This window comes from Perca fluviatilis, chromosome 18 (genome assembly GCF_010015445.1).
Source record: "Perca fluviatilis chromosome 18, GENO_Pfluv_1.0, whole genome shotgun sequence".
Taxonomy (NCBI): domain Eukaryota; kingdom Metazoa; phylum Chordata; class Actinopteri; order Perciformes; family Percidae; genus Perca; species Perca fluviatilis.
Window position 1 is genome coordinate 8755132 of NC_053129.1, and position 19059 is coordinate 8774190.

The 19059-nt window shown below is 40.5% G+C and overlaps 1 protein-coding gene and 2 pseudogenes across 1 annotated transcript; all 3 read right to left on the reverse strand.

The window, feature by feature from the left end:
* Positions 1 to 391: 391 nt before the first annotated feature.
* On the reverse strand, positions 392 to 1259 carry LOC120546394 (annotated as a pseudogene).
* A 1334-nt stretch (positions 1260 to 2593) lies between these two features.
* Positions 2594 to 3849, reverse strand: LOC120546395 (annotated as a pseudogene).
* A 9018-nt stretch (positions 3850 to 12867) lies between these two features.
* On the reverse strand, positions 12868 to 13893 carry LOC120546396 (trace amine-associated receptor 1-like). Its single transcript, XM_039781320.1, has one exon. It carries the CDS (start codon positions 13891 to 13893, stop codon positions 12892 to 12894), a length of 1002 nt encoding a protein of 333 aa, XP_039637254.1. The 3' UTR covers positions 12868 to 12891.
* Between the last annotated feature and the right edge of the window lie 5166 nt (positions 13894 to 19059).

Sequence of the window (19059 nt, forward strand, 5' to 3'; positions counted from 1 at the left end):
AATAAAAGACGGGGATTATACCAAAAGAAGTTTCCACATATTGTGATAACAGACAACAACATTAGGAAAAAATATAATAATACACATATAATGTAAGGAGTTTTTGTCAGTATGAAATTAAAGTTATCTATTTCATAGCAGGGATGTATATGTAATTTTTGCTTAAATTTATCCACCTCATTTTGCCAAAGTAAACTGGTTTCTCATTATTTGTTGGAAGATTCATTTGAAACACAATGATTGTGTAAGTATTTTCATCATGTTTGCATACATATGCAATTTTAAGTAGAATGTAGGCCTATAGATTAGTTATGTTATATGACAGAGTGTAAAGACAATTATCTTCATTGTGCTAACTATTATCGTAGGCTAGTTCATTCATTTATTCAAGTTAAGACAGTTTAGAATTAGTATAATCACCATTAAATATTTTCCCAGAAATGATCATTCTAAAAGCTGATCTGAACCAGCTGTAAAAGAAAGCATAAATAAAGGGATTGAGCATGGAGTTTGACAGTGCAAGCCAGGCAAGTGTTTCAAACACAGGAACTGGCACTGGGTCATTACTGAAAGGCAAAACAGTGATACAAAGAAAGAAAGGAGTCCAAAATAAAAGAAAGACTCCTAAAACGATAGCCAGAGTTTTGGTAGCCTTTCTCTCATTCTTACTGACAGTTCCTCCAGACTTTTTGCTCTGACAGGTTGTGTTGTGGATGCTGCATGCCTGTTTCTGTGCAACAAGGAAAATCTTCAGGTAGATACAGAGCATTATGATCACTGGGAGGTAAAATGAGAAAATAGGTCCAATATTGTGAAATATGAGTACATCAATGAAACATTTCCCCACATTTATCATGGTTTAATCCAGCAAAAAAGATGCCTATTGCACTTAAAGCAGAAACCCCCCAGCTAACCATAATCATGATCACAACAACACAATAGTTTATTTTAGTTCTATAGGTCAGAGGCTGACACACTGCATAATATCTGTCAATAGCAATACAACACAGGTGCAGAATAGAAGTTGTGCTCAGAGTTATATCAAAACCGCCTCGAACTTTGCAAAATAAACCCTCATAATACAGACATGAGCTATATGAGAATGCCATGCTGAAAGGAAAGACTATGATCCCAACAAGCAGGTCAGCCACAGCCAGAGAGAGAATAAGGTAGTTAGTAGGAGTGTGGAGCTGGTGGAAATACAATACAGAGATTATAATAAAAAAGTTTCCACATGTTGTGATAACAGACAATAACATTAGGAAAAAATATAATAATACACATATAATGGAAGGGGTCTTTGTCAGTATGAAATTAAAGTTATCTATTTCATAGCAGGGATGCATGGTAGTCACAACGTTAGTCCTGTTGAAAGTGACTTCTGGATCCATGTTTTATGGTTCCTACAATTCAATACAATTCATATTATTAGCAATATGCAAAACTTTGCTTTAAAAAAACATATTTTCTTATATCATACCTGCCAGCAAGATCATGTCCATGCATTAGTCCTGATGGGTGTTCTTGGTTACCTGTACAGCTGTGCAGAACCTTTAAACTTATCAACATCTATCTCATCACCATAAGTGTTGTCCAATCAGGAATGAGAAACTGTATCCTGTTTGCATGAGGTGTTGAAGATGAACATACAACAAAAGATCAATGTTGATCTATGATGCACTGTGTGTGTGTGTGTGTGTGTGTGTGTGTGTGTGTGTGTGTGTGTGTGTGTGTGTGTGTGTGTGTGTGTGTGTGTGTGTGTGTGTGTGTGCGTGGAGTTTTTAGTTTTTTTGGTATGCCTCAATGCAATTTAATATTGTTGTTTGTTTTTTAGTTCAGTTTTATTTTATTTAGAATGTCAAATCACAACAGAAGTTATCTACGGTAAGAGTGCAACAATTATTAAATAATAATCTATCCTAATTTTATTTTATTTTTTTACATATTCACGGTTATTTTGTATAACCGCAATTAAAGCATTAGAGTATTTTTTCAAAGCCCCTTTCGCCAATGAGCCAAACGGGCGGAAGTAAATAGCTTATTTGGTCCTGCGCCTATTTCACAAAATCATATTATTACAAAGTAAATAGTTATGTAAATACAACATACAAATGTTCAGGTCTTACAATAACTTACAACAATACCTACAACAATACCTTTTACATTACAATTCCATTCCTATCTTTCGGTCTATTCTTTTCTGTATTGGTCAAGTATTGATTTCTTTAATCTATTTTTGAACTGAATGATATTATGGCTCTGTTTGATGTCATTGTTAAACCATTAGTGTCACTGACAAGATTCAAGGATTGGTGAAGATATGTTTGTTTATGTTACCTCAGTACCTCAACTTACTACAATTTAATTGATACCAGCATCAATAAAGTCATCATCATAGCAACACAACGGAAAAATCACAACCCAACATGACCAAACAGGCACAGGTTACTTTAATGTTTTGTTTTTTTCATAAAAGATCTAAATAATATTTTTAATCTTGGGTGTTCGATGGATATATATGTAATTTTTTTTTTAAATAAACTCTCATCATACAGACATGAGCTTAGTGAGAATGCCATGCTGAAAGGAAAGACTATGATCCAACAAGCAGGTCAGCCACAGCCAGAGAGAGAATAAGGTAGTTAGTAGGAGTGTGGAGCTGTTGGAAATAAAATACAGAGATTATAACAAAAAACGTTTCCACATATTGTGATAATAGACAACAACATTAGAAAAAATATAATAATAAACACATAATGGAAGGAGTTTTTGTCAGTATGAAATTAAAGTTATCTATTTCATAGCAGGGAGGTATATGTCATTTTTGCTTAAATTTATCCACCTCATTTTGCCAAAGTAAACTGGTTTCTCATTATTTGTTGGAAGATTTATTTGAAACACAATGATTGTGTAAGTATTTTCAAGATGTTTGCATACATATGCAATTTTAAGTAGAATGTAGGCCTATAGATTAGTTATGTTATATGACAGAGTGTAAAGACAATTATCTTCATTGTGCTAACTATTATCGTAGGCTAGTTCAGACATTTATTCAAGTTAAGACAGTTTACAAGTAGTATAATCATCATTACATTTTTTCTCAGAAATGCAAGCCAGTCAAGTGTTTCAATCACAGGAACTGGCACTGAATGATTACTGAAAGGCAAAACAGTGATACAAAGAAAGAAAGGAGTCCAACATAAAAGAAAGACTCCTAAAACGATAGCCAGAGTTTTGGTAGCCTTTCTCTCATTCTTACTGACAGTTCCTCCAGACTTTTTGCTCTGACAGGTTGTGTTCTGGATGCTGCGCACCTGTTTCTGTGCAACAAGGAAAATCTTTAGGTAGATACAGAGCATTATGATCACTGGGAGGTAAAATGAGAAAATAGGTCCAATAGTGTTTTCTATGAGTACATCAATGAAACACCTTTCCCCACATTTATTATTGTTTAATCCAGCAATTGTGATGCTTATTGCAATTAGAGCAGAACCCCCCCAGCTAACCACAATCATGATCACAACAACACAATGGTTTATTTTAGTTCTATAGGTCAGAGGCTGACACACTGCATAATATCTGTCAATAGCAATACAACATAAGTGCAGAATAGAAGTTGTGCTCAGTGTTATATCAAAACTGCTTTGTACTTTGCAAAATTAACCCTCATGATAGAGACGTGCTCAGTGAGAATGCCATGCTGAAAGGAAATACTATGATCCCAACAAGCAGGTCAGCCACAGCCAGAGAGAGAATAAGGTAGTTAGTAGGAGTGTGGAGCTGTTGGAAATAAAAGACGGAGATTATAACAAAAACGTTTCCACATATTGTGATAACAGACAACAACATTAGGAAAAAATATAATAATACACATATAATGGAACGAGTTCTTGTCAGTATTAAATTGAAGTCATCCATTTCATAGCAGGGATGTATGGCAGTCAAAACGCTACTCCTGTTGAAACTTCTGGTTCCATGTTTTAGGGTTGCTACAATTCAATACAATTCATAGTATTAGCAATATGCACAGATTTGCATTATATACAGTATATAAAATATTTTAGTCAACATTGTCAGTTATTAAAAAAACCTGAAAAAAACAGTGGTTCCCAACCTGGGGTCCGGGCATCCCTTAGGGGGGCGGCAAAGATCACAGGGGGCGCACTAAGTCTTTATCTGGTTTAAGGTTGAGGTAAAAAAAAGTATATTTGCACGTTAAACAAATTATGATAATACACTAGAATATATAATGTATACAAAAGTATCACTTTTTAATGGACACCCTGCAGCCAATCAGAATCGAGTTTTCACCCAGACCATGGTATAAAATGTGATAGAGGACACCTACTAAAGGAGTTCGGTGAAACTGACTGTTTACTGTTCTAAATTAATGCGCTACATTAAATCAATAAGGAAATGTGGATTTATTATTTCCAACTCGTCCTCTGAACACCACAGGATAGCGCTAAAACACACAGGCTGCAAGAAGTAAGTTATACTGGCCCTTTGGACTGACTTTGTTTCACAGCGAATAACGTTATCTCACATCCCGTTCACTGTTCAGGTTGCTGCTTCAGGCTGCGCCGCTGCAGCCGACAGTAACGTTACACATCGCGGATCAAATTCTTCGTAAAAGTCGTTATATTGTTTTGGGGACAATGACATGGCTGATAGCTAGATTGTCTTGTTGTTCAACATACTGTCAAATTATTTTTACTGATTGCCAACTGTACACAATGTTATTGACTTTGGATCTTGCTAGCATAGCGTTAGCTTTCTGGCTCGTAGCTAAACTGAAGGGTTCTATCAGCTGAGCGGACTATATAAATATCTCTGGTTGCTAAGGGAGGCAAGTCTTATCTAAGGTTCTTCCTAATTCCTGGTGGAGAGAACAACATTTGCATTGCATAAGAACCTGATGGATGGGAATGATTGTTCCAGGTATTAGTCAAACCGTCAGGCGTAACCAGGGAAACGGAGTTATTGTTTGGATAAACTTTAGATTTCGATTGTAAAACTAATTAAAATATGAACTAATGTTTTAAAAATGTGTTATTTGGCAAGTGACCATGGTATAAGCGGGTTAATGCCCTTCGAGGTGTCCATTCTCAGGTATTAATGGACTTCGGCGGACGGTTCACGCCTCGCCGTCGTCCATTAATACCTGACAATGGACACCTCGTCAGGCATTAACCCTTACTTAAATTGTACATTGTTTATAGCCAATACTGTAAAATATATTATATTTTCATTTGGTAGGATGATAGGCCTTGACCCCAGGGCAGGAATTAACCCTAGCTCTGGCCGTGATGCCCCGAAATAATTGTACACCCTACAGCCACCATGGCGTTTGTGCCCCTTCGGCGGAGGCAACGCTGCGCGTCGGACGGTTCACGCCTCGCCGTCGTCCCTTAATACCTGACAATGGACACCTCGTCGGGCATTAACACTTACATAACAGACCGCATTCTACATTAGAATTCAACCAAGCCATGTAATAAAAGAATGCTAACACATAGCTACTAGCTTTAGCTCTTGGTGGGCTGTGGTATAAACATTGAGTATAAACACAGCCGTAAATTTGCGTGGGATGTAGAATGGTCGGCATTTTACAGTCACAAACTCCACCAGCAGTTAGCAGTTAGTTGGATACAAATCACCCCATTTCTGCAACAGGCAGTCCATGGTAACACAGCCCGCCTCCACTAGTAGTCTTACCCGGTGACAGAGCAGCAGGCTAGATTGTCCAAAGCAATAGTTCCACAACAACAAAAACACAGCAGTCTCTGAACTCATGTTGGGAGTTTTGTTGAAGTTGGATGTAGTCCAGTTTGTTTAATGAGCGGACACTTGCAAGAAGGATTGGTGGAACAGGTGGTTTTCCACCGGCACACTCGTTCAACACTCCCCGCAGATGAGGTCCGTTTACCGGCCAGAGGCATCGAGCACCACCGCTGGTCTCCATGCAGGCGAAGCTCGCGTAGTGTGTCGAGTATTGCGTCTGTAATAAAGTGTCCTGCATATTTTGCGATGTGTACCAATGTATCCTGGTGGTACATGTGTGCGGTAGTTTGAATGCACATAATTGTTGTTCTAAAATTTCCGTCGGGATGAACAGTTTCTGCTCCTGCTGAGAAGCTAAGCGAGGATTCAAGATGGCTGACACTCGTTTTTTCCTCGGCAATCTCCGGAAAAAGCCAACAGTCCAACCCCCCTATGGGCTATGCGGAAGTGGCTCCTAAAACTGGCTGTAGTCTTTTGTCTCTGGGCAAAAAAGCCTCAGATGACGCAAAAATCGTCATTTTGCGTCATCTGAGGCTTTTTTCCAGACCCACAATACAGAGATCTCCCCTCTCACAGGGACATGAGGAAGGGAAGCATGGTCATTCAAAAATACTATCGGGTTTCTACTGATACAAAGCTTAATGCTAAATCGGTGAAGTTTCCCTTTAAAACAACCATGTGAGTGGCAAAACAAGCACCATTGGTGGATGTAAATTGAAGGTGCGCAAATTTCAAAAGGTGGTGTTCCCATCTGTCATTTAGACACAAAACATTGGAAAATAAGTCCAGGTTGAAAAATACCAAAGTTACCCTTTAAGTCTTGTTTTGTAATGAACTAACCAAAACAGTTTGAACCAACAAAAGTCTAAACTGAAGACACTCAGAAAGTACACTGTAGTGGGTTTGAACGATGATGCCAGCTAGCTCAGGAAAAATGAAGGAAGTACAGTCAGTGACTATGAATCTTTGCACTTAACAAAAGAATCATTAGCAAAATGATTTGTGATTTCTACATCCAGCAGGCCTGAGAAGCGAAGGTTTTGAAATAAAGTCCCTCTTAAAATACAATAACTTCTTTTCATTATATCCTTGTTTATTTCATTTGTATTAAACTGTTTTATTTGTTATCAAAATTTTGATGTATATTGATCCAGATGCTCACTTATGGGTCTTCATAATTACGTCTCCAGTTGGATGAAGTGATGAAACAACCTTCAATTAGAGGTGTGAATGTATGATGTGGTTGCTGGTCCCTGGGCCACACACACACTCACTCACTCACTCTCTCTCTCTCTCTCTCTCTCTCTCTCTCTCTCTCTCTCTCTCCCACACTCTTCCTGCCTGCATCATCTCACCTCTTCAACCTGGGACCTTATTGTTTTCAAGCAACAACAAGACTAATAAAGCAAAACAAATGTATGACCACTTAATGATGTGAATAATTGACATAATACACCCACAGAGTCCAATCTAATGAGGAACAAGAAGCAAACAAGAACTCTGAGTTCGCCCTTCTTAAAGTCCAGGGAATACATTCTGTTTATTCACTGAATACCAAGCCTGAAGTTTTTTTTAGTGCAGAAATAATGAATCAGTCCATATGGCTTATAACGCTTCCATCTGCATATCATGCAACTGAGCACATACCAAAAATAGTCAAATTAACAATTGAATTAACCGTTCCCAAAATGTTTATAGTGTAGTAGAAAAGTAAACTATAGTTAAAATTATGCCAGCTAGTCAGCCTTGAGGCACCATTATCCTTTACTGACCATTATCCTTTACTGGGGGGTCATCTGGCAAAAATGTTAACCCGCAACTGTGCCTATATAGCATCTTTATTACTTTATCACAGATAGGCAAAACAATAATTGTATTCATTATTTGAGTTTAAATTCTTCTCTCTTTAAAAATGTCTCCTGAGTTGCCCAGGGTGTCAGCCACCGGCTGAGCGCCGCTACGTTGGAGTTTACCAAGGTGGACGAGAGGGTCGCCTCCCTACGCTTGCGGGTTGTGGGGGGGAAAACGCTGACTGTTGTTTGTGCATATGCACCAAACAAGAGTTCGGAGTATTCGGCCTTCTTGGAGACCTTGAGTGGAGTCCTGCATGGGGCTCCAGTGTTGGACTCCATTGTTCTGCTGGGGGACTTCAACGCGCATGTGGGCAATGATGGAGACATATGGAGAGGCGTGATTGGGAGGAACGGCCTCCCTGATCTAACCCAGAGTGGTTGTTTGTTGTTGGACTTCTGTGCTAGTCATGGATTGTCTATAACGAACACCATGTTCGAACATAGGGATGCTCATAAGTGTACTTGGTACCAGAGCACCCTAGGCCAAAGGTCAATGATTGATTTTATAATCGTTTCATCTGATCTGAGGCCGTATGTTTTGGACACTCGGGTGAAGAGAGGGGCGGAGCTGTCAACCGATCACCATCTGGTGGTGAGTTGGGTCAGGGGGTGGGGAAAGACTCTGGACAGACCTGGTAAGCTCAAACGGGTAGTGCGGGTAAATTGGTAACGTCTGGAGGAGGCCCCTGTACGACAGACTTTCAACTCACACCTCCGGCGGAGCTTTTCGTGCATCCCTGTGGAGGGTGGGGGCATTGAACCCGAGTGGACAATGTTCAAAGTTTCCATTGCTGAAGCTGCGGCGGGGAGCTGTGGTCTTAGGGTCTTAGGTGCCTCAAGGGGCGGTAACCCACGAACACCGTATCCCGGAGTCTTTCCGGGATATGTTATCCCAGAGGACTCCGGAGGCAGTTGCAGGGTACCAAAGGGCCTGAAGGGCTGCAGCCTCTGCCATGAAAGAGGCAAAGTAGTGGGTGTGGGAGAAGTTTGGAGAAGACATGGAGAAGGACTTTCGGTCGACACCAAGGTGCTTCTGTTTGCCACCTCAGGAGGGGGAAGCAGGAAACCATTCAAGCTGTGTACAGTAAGGAAGGGACACTGTTGACCTCAACTGAGGAGGTAATAGGGCGGTGGAAGGAGCACTTTGAGGAACTCCTGAATCCGACTAATACGCCCTCTATGTTAGAGGCAGAGTTTGAGGATGATGGGGGATCGGGAGTCAAACAAATCCACAGTGGCAAAGCCCCTGGGATTGATGAGATCTGTCCAGAAATGCTCAAGGCTCTGGGTGTGGAGGAGCTGTCCTGGTTGACACGCCTCTTTAACATTGCATGGAAGTCTGGGACAGTGCCAAAAGAGTGGCAGACTGGGGTGGTGGTTCCCCTTTTCAAAAAGGGGGACCAGAGGGTGTGTGCCAGTTACAGGGGTATCACACTTCTCAGCCTCCCTGGTAAAGTCTACTCCAAGGTGCTGGAAAGGAGGGTTTGGCCGATAGTCGAACCTCAGATTGAAGAGGATCAATGTGGATTCTGTCCAGGTCGTGGAACAATGGACCAGATCTTTACTCTTGCAAGGATCCTGGAGGGAGCCTGGGAGTATGCCCATCCAGTCTACGTGTGTTTCGTGGATTTGGAGAAGGCGTATGACCGTATTCCCCGGGAGATACTGTGGAAGGTGTTGCGGGAGTATGGGGTGAGGGGGTCTCTTCTCAGGGCCATCCAATCTCTGTATGACCAAAGTGAGAGCTGTGTCCGGGTTCTCGGCAGTAAGTCGGACTCGTTTCAGGTGAGGGTTGGCCTCCACCAGGGCTGCGCTTTGTCACCAATCCTGTTTGTAATATTTATGGACAGGATATCAAGGCGTAGTCTGGGTGGGGAGGGGTTGCAGTTCGGTGGGCTGGGGATCTCATCGCTGCTTTTTGCAGATGATGTGGTCCTGATGGCATCATCGGCCTGTGACCTTCAGCACTCACTGGATCGGATCCCAGCCGAGTGTGAAGCGGCTGGGACGAGGATCAGCACCTCTAAATCTGAGGCCATGGTTCTCAACAGGAAACCGATGGAGTGCCTAGTGTCGAAAAGAGCCAGTTGAGGTGGTTCGGGCATCTGGTAAGGATGCCCCCTGGGCGCCTCCCCAGGAAGGTGTTCCAGGCACGTCCAGCTGGGAGGAGGCCTCGGGGAAGACCCAGGACTAGGTGGAGGGATTATATCTCCAACCTGGCCTGGGAACGCCTCGGGATCCCCCCGTCGGAGCTGGTTAATGTGGCTCGGGAAAGGGAAGTTTGGGGTCCCCTGCTGGAGCTGCACCCCCCGCGACCCGACACGGGATAAGCGGATGAAGATGGATGGATGGATTATTTGAGTTTTAATTGTACATTGTGTATATCCAATACTGTAAAATATAGAATACTTTCATGTGGTAGGATGATAGGCCTTGACACCAGGGCAGGAATTGTCACTCGCTCTGGACGTGATGCCCCGAAAATAATTGTACACCCTACGGCCACCATGGCCTACTATCAAAATCTCGAGGTCAGCATTTGGTGTGTGGTGATTCAGAATGCTGCTGCTGGAGTTTTAACCAGAACTAGAAGATTTGATCACATGTTCCAGTGAACAAGAGAATTGAGTTTAAGAATCTGCTGCTCGTTTATCAAGCACTCAATAGGCTAGGACCAATATACATCACACATCTCCTTCAAAGACATAAACCTACCAGACCCCTCAGGTCTTCATGTGGGATGCTTGCAGTTCCCTTTTAAAAGAACAGAACATGGAATAGCAGCTTTTTGTTTTCACCTTACAGTCTTGAGTCAGGTCTTAAAGAGCCCCAATTATGCTTTTTTTATATTCCCATGTTTCAGTGTGTTATATAGTTTTTGTGTATGTAATTTATGTATAAAGTACAAACACATTTCACTCCAAATGAATCAATAAAATGGAGCTTTCTCTCCCACAGACTGCCCTTTTTCCTCAAGTGCCTAAAAACACCTCGCCCACATCCCTGTTTGAAATTCTACAATTAGTGATGTCATTAGTTGAGAATGCCAGCCCAGTTTTTCAAATGTGCTGCCCATTGGTGCTGCCTGAGCGCACAGCCTGCCAAGTGTCTTGTTTGAATTTGATTGACCAATCTCAACAGAGTGGGCCAGCTGACCAATCAGAGCAGACTGGGCTTTTCAAGAAGGCAGGCCAAGCCCATGACATTTCGGAAACTCACTGAAAACACACGTTGCGTGACTTGCATCAGTAGATGCGCCTGTTATTTGTGTGACGAAGGCAGGTGCGCCCAGCATCATTTAAACAAACCGAAACAAAAATACTTCTAATATGTCCCTGAAACAAACCGAGCACCCAGGAGAAAAGTAAAAGATTGTATATATGTTGCATGTTACATAACCACTGTTGAATGAAAGTCCGCTCCATTTTTCCTTTTCAGTTTTCACTGTGACTTCTGCTTCTTCTTCTCCTCTGGGAAAACATGGCCATGTTGCATTGTGGGTTACGGGAGTAAAATGTAGGGTACATCGTATGTAAACTCAAATTAGCAATGTATTGTGGGTATTTTATAGCGGACTATATAGTGAATGAAATTAACCGCGGAGAATTCAAACACCACTACAAAATGGTGAAAACACTATATAGTGTTCTATTTCCATAACAGGGAACTGTTTTGAACACAGCTACATTGTTTCAGGTGAAGGCGCTGCAGCAATGGGCAGTATGAGGAATATATGGTTTTTGAACATCATAGCACATAAACCTATTCTATTAGACCCCAAGAATACAAATATGATGCTCAGAAGGAGTATTATAGGGGCTCTTTAAAACATTCCTGTTCTCTGGGGATTTTAAAACGTGTACAACCATATATATCTTTTTGTCTTTTATTATCTTTCGTATGTGATCTTCTAGTTTAACTCTTGTCCCTGTATATTTTATTGTTGCTAAAGTATATTCTTATCTGTTATGGTTAAAACGAGACAGATAAAAAGAGGCATTGCAAAATGTTTACAAATATACATTGTAACGCTGGCTGCACAGATTATGCAGACACCGACCGCTACGATTGACTGACACACACACACACACACACACACACACACACACACACACACATTGTTAAAATCATACGCTGGACGCTTTATTAGTCTTTCTATATGGGTTTAGTTAATGATCGGGCTATAATAAGACCACGTCGGCTATGTAATCGCTGACAACCGGGACAATTTCATAGTGGTTGGTGTGAACTGGGACATTTTAGCATCCCGACAGGCTTTTGTCATGACTCGGGACACACAACTCAAAATCAGGACTGTCCCGGTCAAATCGGGACTGTCTGGGACGTCTGGTCACCCTAATGAAGGGGAATGCATGAAACAGTTACAGAATCGAAAGTATTTTTATTGTGCAAACTGCATAGTAGTAAAATAAAGATATATCAAATACATACACATGCCAACAACTTTAACATTGCTTCCTTTCCAACACAAAATAGTTGTAAGATAGTTGTATAAACACTACTTTGGCCACAGCTTTGATGTTGTTTGAATAACGTTGGCTAGTTTCACGGAAGTATTTCTGCGAGGCAAGACATCTTAATTAAAACACTTAAATCTAGTGTTTTAATCATTGCTCTGAACCCTTTCTCAACGATCAGCGGGGTCTGTTTGATTTGGAGAGGAGTAGACCTCTGTGAATAATTCAGCTCACAGTAAAGACCTACTGAACGTCTGTATATTAAGTTATCAGAGATACAGGAGTGAGCTAACTTTAGTGAGCGACATATTGTACATTTAACAGTGTCAGAAATACATTCACCATTGACAGGACTACAAAAAGCTACTAAACCATTAGTGTCACTGACAAGATTCAAGGATTGGTGGTGAAGATATGTTTGTTTATTTTACCTCAATACCTCAACTTACTACAATTGAGTTGATACCAGCATCAATAAAGTCAACATCATAGCAACACAACAGAAAAATCACAACCCAACATGAACAAACAGGTACAGGTTACAAATTAAATTAATCCATCTTATTTTGCCGAAGTAAACTGGTTTATCATTATTTGTTGGAAGATTTATTTGAAACAAAATTGATTGTGTAAGTATACATGTTTGCATACATATGCATTTTTAAGCAGAATGTAGGCCTATAGATTAGTGATGTTATATGACATAGTGTAAAGACAATTATCTTCATTGTGCTAACTAATTTATTATCATAGGCTAGTTCAGTCATTTATTCAAGTTAAGAAAGTTTAGAATTAGTATAATCACCATTAAATATTTTCCCAGAAATGATCATTCTAAAAGCTGATCTGAACCAGCTGTAAAAGAAAGCATAAATAAAGGGATTGAGCATGGAGTTTGACAGTGCAAACCAGTTAAGTGTTTCAATCACAGGAACTGGCACTGAGTCATTACTGAAAGGCAAAACAGTGATACAAAGAAATAAAGGAGTCCAACATAAAAGAAAGACTCCTAAAACGATAGCCAGAGTTTTGGTAGCCTTTCTCTCATTCTTACTGACAGTTGCTCCAGACTTTTTGCTCTGACAGGTTGTGTTCTGGATGCTGCGTGCCTGTTTCTGTGCAGCAAGGAAAATCTTTAGGTAGATACAGAGCATTATGATCACTGGGAGGTAAAATGAGAAAATAAATCCAATATTGTTTGCTATGAGAACATCAATCAAACACCTTTCCCCACATTTATCATTGTTTAATCCAGCAATTGTGATGCTTATTGCAATTAGAGCGGAACTCCCCCAGCAAACCACAATCATGTTCACAACAACACAATGGTTTATTTTAGTTCTATAGGTCAGAGGCTGACACACTGCATAATATCTGTCAATAGCAATACAACTTAGGTGCAGAATAGAAGTTGTGCTCAGTGTTATATCAAAACTGCCTCGTACTTTGCAAAATAAACCCTCATGATACAGACATGAGCTTAGTGAGAATGCCATGCTGAAAGGAAAGACTATTATCCCAACAAGCAGGTCAGCCACAGCCAGAGAGAGAATAAGGTAGTTAGTAGGAGTGTGGAGCTGTTGGAAATACAATACGGAGATTATAACAAGAAGGTTTCCACATATTGTGATAACAGACAATAACATTAGGAAAAAATATAATAATACACATATAATGGAAGGGGTCTTTGTCCGTATGAAATTAAAGTTATCTATTTCATAGCAGGGATGTATGGCAGTCACAATGCTAGTCCTGTTGAAAGTGACTTCTGGATCCATGTTTTAGGGTTCCTACAATTCAATACAATTCATATTATTAGCAATATGCAAAACGTTGCATTAAAGAAACATACAAAAAAATGTTTATATCATACCTGTTAAACCAGCAAGACCATGTCCATGCATCAGTCCTGATGGGTGTTCTTGGTTACCTGTACAACTGTGCAGAACCTTTAAACTTATCAACATCTATCTCATCACCATAAGTGTTGTCCAATCAGGAATGAGAAACTGTATCCTGCATGAGGTGTTGAAGATGAACATACAACAAAAGTTCAAAGTTGACCTATGATGCACTCTGTGTGTGTGTGTGTGTGTGTGTGTGTGTGTGTGTGTGTGTGTGTGTGTGTGTGTGTGTGTGTGTGTGTGTGTGTGTGTGTGGACCTTTTAGTTTTTTTGGTATGCCTCCAAACAATTTAATATTAATAATATTGTTTGTTTTTTAGTTCAATTTTATTTTATGTAGAAAGTCAAATCACAACAGAAGTTATCTCAGGCAGGCCTGCATTTTATTTTTTTTACATATTCACGGTTATTTTTGTATGTACTGTTGTATTATTTTGTTTAACCCCAATTAAAGCATTAGAGTATTTTTTTTAATGAGATGGGTCACACTTTTGTTTTGATCCATCAAACGCGTTTAATACCCGCATGCACACTGTAACGTCACAGAACGGACAACGTCCCGCCCGCAGTTACAAGTCAAGTCGACTTTCGAATGTGTACAATCCAGCACGTTTACACGTTTTAGTAATGTAGTTAGTCAGTCTATTGTGTTTAATCTACAATTGTGCATTGTTAAAATGAGTTACATTAACGTAAATGACAACGCTGTAGCGAAAATGGCCGTTATTCTTAACGTTATGCTACCTTAGTTACCCGGGGATTTGCTCTTATTTTGCTAATCTTTAAACAACAACTTGTATTCTAACATTTGCTAAGGTCCTAAGGGTTACAAATGTTGATGGTAATTGTTGATTTTGTTTAGATGTGCCAAATCTTAATTACGTAAGTGATTATTGGTAGGACCGTTGAGCTAAAGCTATGCTAGTGGCAGCTGTCACTTGTTGCCATAGCAACTCTAAACATCCTGGGCTGTAGCTGACCCAAGCCAGAGAAATTAGACACTCTGGGTTTTTTGTAAATGGTTAATAAGATAAATGTTCTATGACAGTAATGTTCTATGCAGTGGTGGCTTGTCAATAGAGGGTGCCGCCACCATCAAAATTCCAAAAATATAAATGTATACAAAAATTATATAAAAATGAAATAAAAAATAAAATAGTTTACTCACACGATAAGCTGGCTGGTAGCAAGAGCCTCAACATTTAATAAAAACTTGTTTTAATCGGTTAACTATGTTCTATGTTTCAATATGTTTACTGCGGTTTAATGGGCAGTGACGCTGGACAAATGGGTGTCTATGTAAGTACTTAAACTTTCGGCCAGCATGTGACCTGAAGCTGGTCTCTAATTGGTTTCTTAAAGATTCTCCTCCGGGCACAGGTCGCTGCGTCCCTGGCGAATCAGAATTGGATACATGTTGTTTTATCCAACTGATTGGTTCTCGCCACCTGTCATTCAACTTCACGCTACTCGCACAGGTGAGACCGTCATTCTGCCAAAACCTTGCAAGCTGAGAAATCACATAGTGACCCAGATCACATTCGTAGAGAAAATGGCATAAGTTAAACCAAATTCTGTCATTGATTTACAAAAAAAATAGGGCTGTCAAACGATACATTTTTTCTTAATCCATTTATTGTTGAATTTCTATGGTTAATCGCAATTAATCGCATGTTTTATCACATGATTAAAGTCCCATGACATGGTGCTCTTTGGATGCTTTTATATAGGCCTCAGTGGTCCCCTAATACTGTATCTGAAGTCTCATTTATATAGGCCTCAGTGGTCCCCTAATACTGTATCTGAAGTCTCTTTTATATAGGCCTTAGTGGTCCCCAATACTGTATCTGAAGTCTCTTTTATATAGAACTTAGTGGTCCCCTAATACTGTATCTGAAGTCTCTTTTATATAGACCTTAGTGGTCCCCTAATACTGTATCTGAAGTCTCTTTTATATAGGCCTTAGTGGTCCCCTAATACTGTATCTGAAGTCTCTTTTATATAGACCTTAGTGGTCCCCTAATACTGTATCTGAAGTCTCTTTTATATAGACCTTAGTGGTCCCCTAATACTGTATCTGAAGTCTCTTTCCCGATATTCAGCCTTGGTGCAGAATTACAGCCACTAGAGCCAGTCCCACAATGAGCTTTCCTTAGTATGTGCCATTTCTGTGTCTGTAGCTATTGAGGAGGAGAGGGGGGGGGGCAAGGTGGATGTTGGGGGTGTGGCCTTGACCAACTGCCACTTTTCTTGTTTGAAAACCATGATGTCTCTCTCTCTTTCTCATGGGCAGGCCAAATTCTCTGGGCGGGCAAAGCAAAGAAAGGGGAGGTAACCTTGCTCCTTATGACCTCATAAGGAGAAGATTCCAGATCGGCCCACCTGAGCTTTCATTTTCTCAAAGGCAGAGCAGGATACCCAGGGCTCGGTTTACACCTATCACCATTTCTAGCCACTGGGGGACCATAGTCAGGCTGGGGGAACTCATATTAATATTTAAAAAACCTCATAAAGTTACATTTTCATGCCATGGGACCTTTAACAATGGAAAGCAATTCTTACCAGTGTATCTTTATTGGGAATCAAACAAATGCAAAGAAAGTTACTTTATGAACTTGTCGTTAACTGTACTATGCTTAGCTCCTAGGTGGAAGCTCAAGCTTGACATGCTTCGGTGATATTTTAATCGGAGTGTCTATTTGCACCCCCAGTACGAATAGCCTCGGCCACACAGCTGAGCTATTCACACCCTGTGACGTAACGACAAAAACACGTTGCTCGCGTGCACTAAAATCATGGCGGACGTTCATCTTCCATGACCGCAAAAACTGGCAAAGTTTTGTCTCTAAAGTTAATAACAATTGAATTTCTAGCGGAAAATGGATACTACAGTTGCGCTTTCTGTCTTCAGTGAAAGCATACAACCGTTAGTTTGTTAGCTAGTACCTATTTTTTGTATACAGTATCGTTACCTAGCAACCGAGGCTTGATGAAACCAAGGGGGTAAGCTTCGCTTCTGAACGCGAACCTCCGATGGCGCCATTTTGTTGCTACAAAGGTATCACCTCTTGTTAGCATTCCACTGACCGCCATTTTTTTTTTACGTCACTTGACTGCGAATAACTTTACATCTGAAGCGTTTAAAGACTCTATTTGTCCATTGTTTATTTCTAAAGAAACACGACAATGTATAAAAGGCTCCATTACCTTGTACCTCACGTTATGGCTCCGTAGCAGACGTTTTTGTAAAAATACGCTAACGATTGTGTCATAACCTATAAAGTGTGTATAGTACAGTGAGAAGCTTCGTAGGCAGTTTCGACTTACATTAGCTGTTTAGGTTTAATTACGAATGTTAACTAGCATGTTAGTTAGCAATAATTAGCCTGTGCTTATGTTATCTCCTTACATATACCTACACTCTCCGTCTCTGTAAGATTGGAAATGATTGAGATTTCTCTTGGCACAGCTACCAGAAGACTTACAACTTTCAGACAGGTTGCTCACGTCACATTTACGTTGTCTCTGTCAGTTGGAGGCTGCGCAGTAAAGGAAGAGATCACCAGAAAAGTGCTTCTAATAGCCTTCACTGGTCTCCGTCCAGAGCAACGGGGTCTATTGGTCCATTAATATATATGTCAATGGATGAAACCAAGTGGTAAACAGTTATACAATGTTCTGTAAGAGCTGCTAGGTGAGAGGTTAGTATGTTTACCTTTGGTATGGGAATTTGGAGTTTAATTCCCCTGTGAGGTGATCTTATTGGCGAACGCAGGGTGGTAGGGGAAGACTCATGAGTATGCCTGCTCTGGTTGGGTTGGTTAGGTTTAGGCAACAGGATTGGGATTGGTTATGGTTAGGGTAAGAATGTCAAGGCGATAATATTCCAAAAAGGTGTAATACATGAGTAGTATGGATAACTGTGTGTAACTATATCCAAGGTACTGTAAATGCACAGGGGTGCAAATAGCATACATTGATATTTGTACCAGACGGGGTATTAATAGAACACATTGCTGTGTGCACCGGCAGGGTACGAATAGCATTCATTTCTAATTGCACCAGGGTACGAATAGCACTTCTAATTGCACCAGGGTACAAATAGCATACACTGCTAATTGTACCAGGGGTGCAAATAGCCTCATCATGCCTGCAGCAGTAATGTGTTATGAGGAAGTATGGCAGTTTGATAGGTCAAAATAGTAGCCTGTTAGGAACGACGCAAAGCCGAGTGAAGTGTAAAATAAATCGCAATTAACGCGTTAATGCTGACAGCCCTAAAAAAAAAACTTTAACAAGACGTTTGCTGGAAGAAAAAAAGAGGATAAAGGATTTCGGAGCAGACCAACCCTATTTACAAATCCAGCAGCAGGCTGAGGCCAGTGACCGAGGCTACAAATGGAGTTGGCTGGCTGGATGTGATGTTAGCAATGCCTTTTTTTGCTTTCCCTGTCTTTTATTTCAAAGTGTCAGCACTGAGGTTTTGTGGACAACAACGGGGGTAAAGAGTCAGAAGAAACATCTTCTTTACGAAAGTAGTCACAGACATCTTGATAATAGCATGAGTTTGACAGAGTTAGCATTGCTGAACAACTAGATGAAGGATACAGGATTGGCATTAGAAGGCACAACGAAGAGGTGACAAAAAATCGACACGTACTGTCCAGGATAATAGACTGTGTGACAAACTTTTAGAGCCGACAAAAATAATGTGCAGGAAAGATTTTTTGAGTTCATCCCTCTGCAGTCAGCTACAGCTGAGTCTATTGCTACTGCACTAAAAGAGTGTCTTGCTACTATTCTTCCTGAGGACCAGAAAAGTAAGCTCATCTGCCAGGCATATGATGGGGCCAGCGTAATGAGGGGTGCCACTTCAAGTGTTCAGAGGAAAATACAAGATGTGTACCCAAATGCCCACTACATCCACTCCTACGCACATCAGCTCAACCTGATAATACAACAGGCCACCTCTCACACATCCAAGGTGAGAATTCTTTTTTCTAACATTGGTGGATTTGCCAGCTTTTTTTCAGCCAAGCG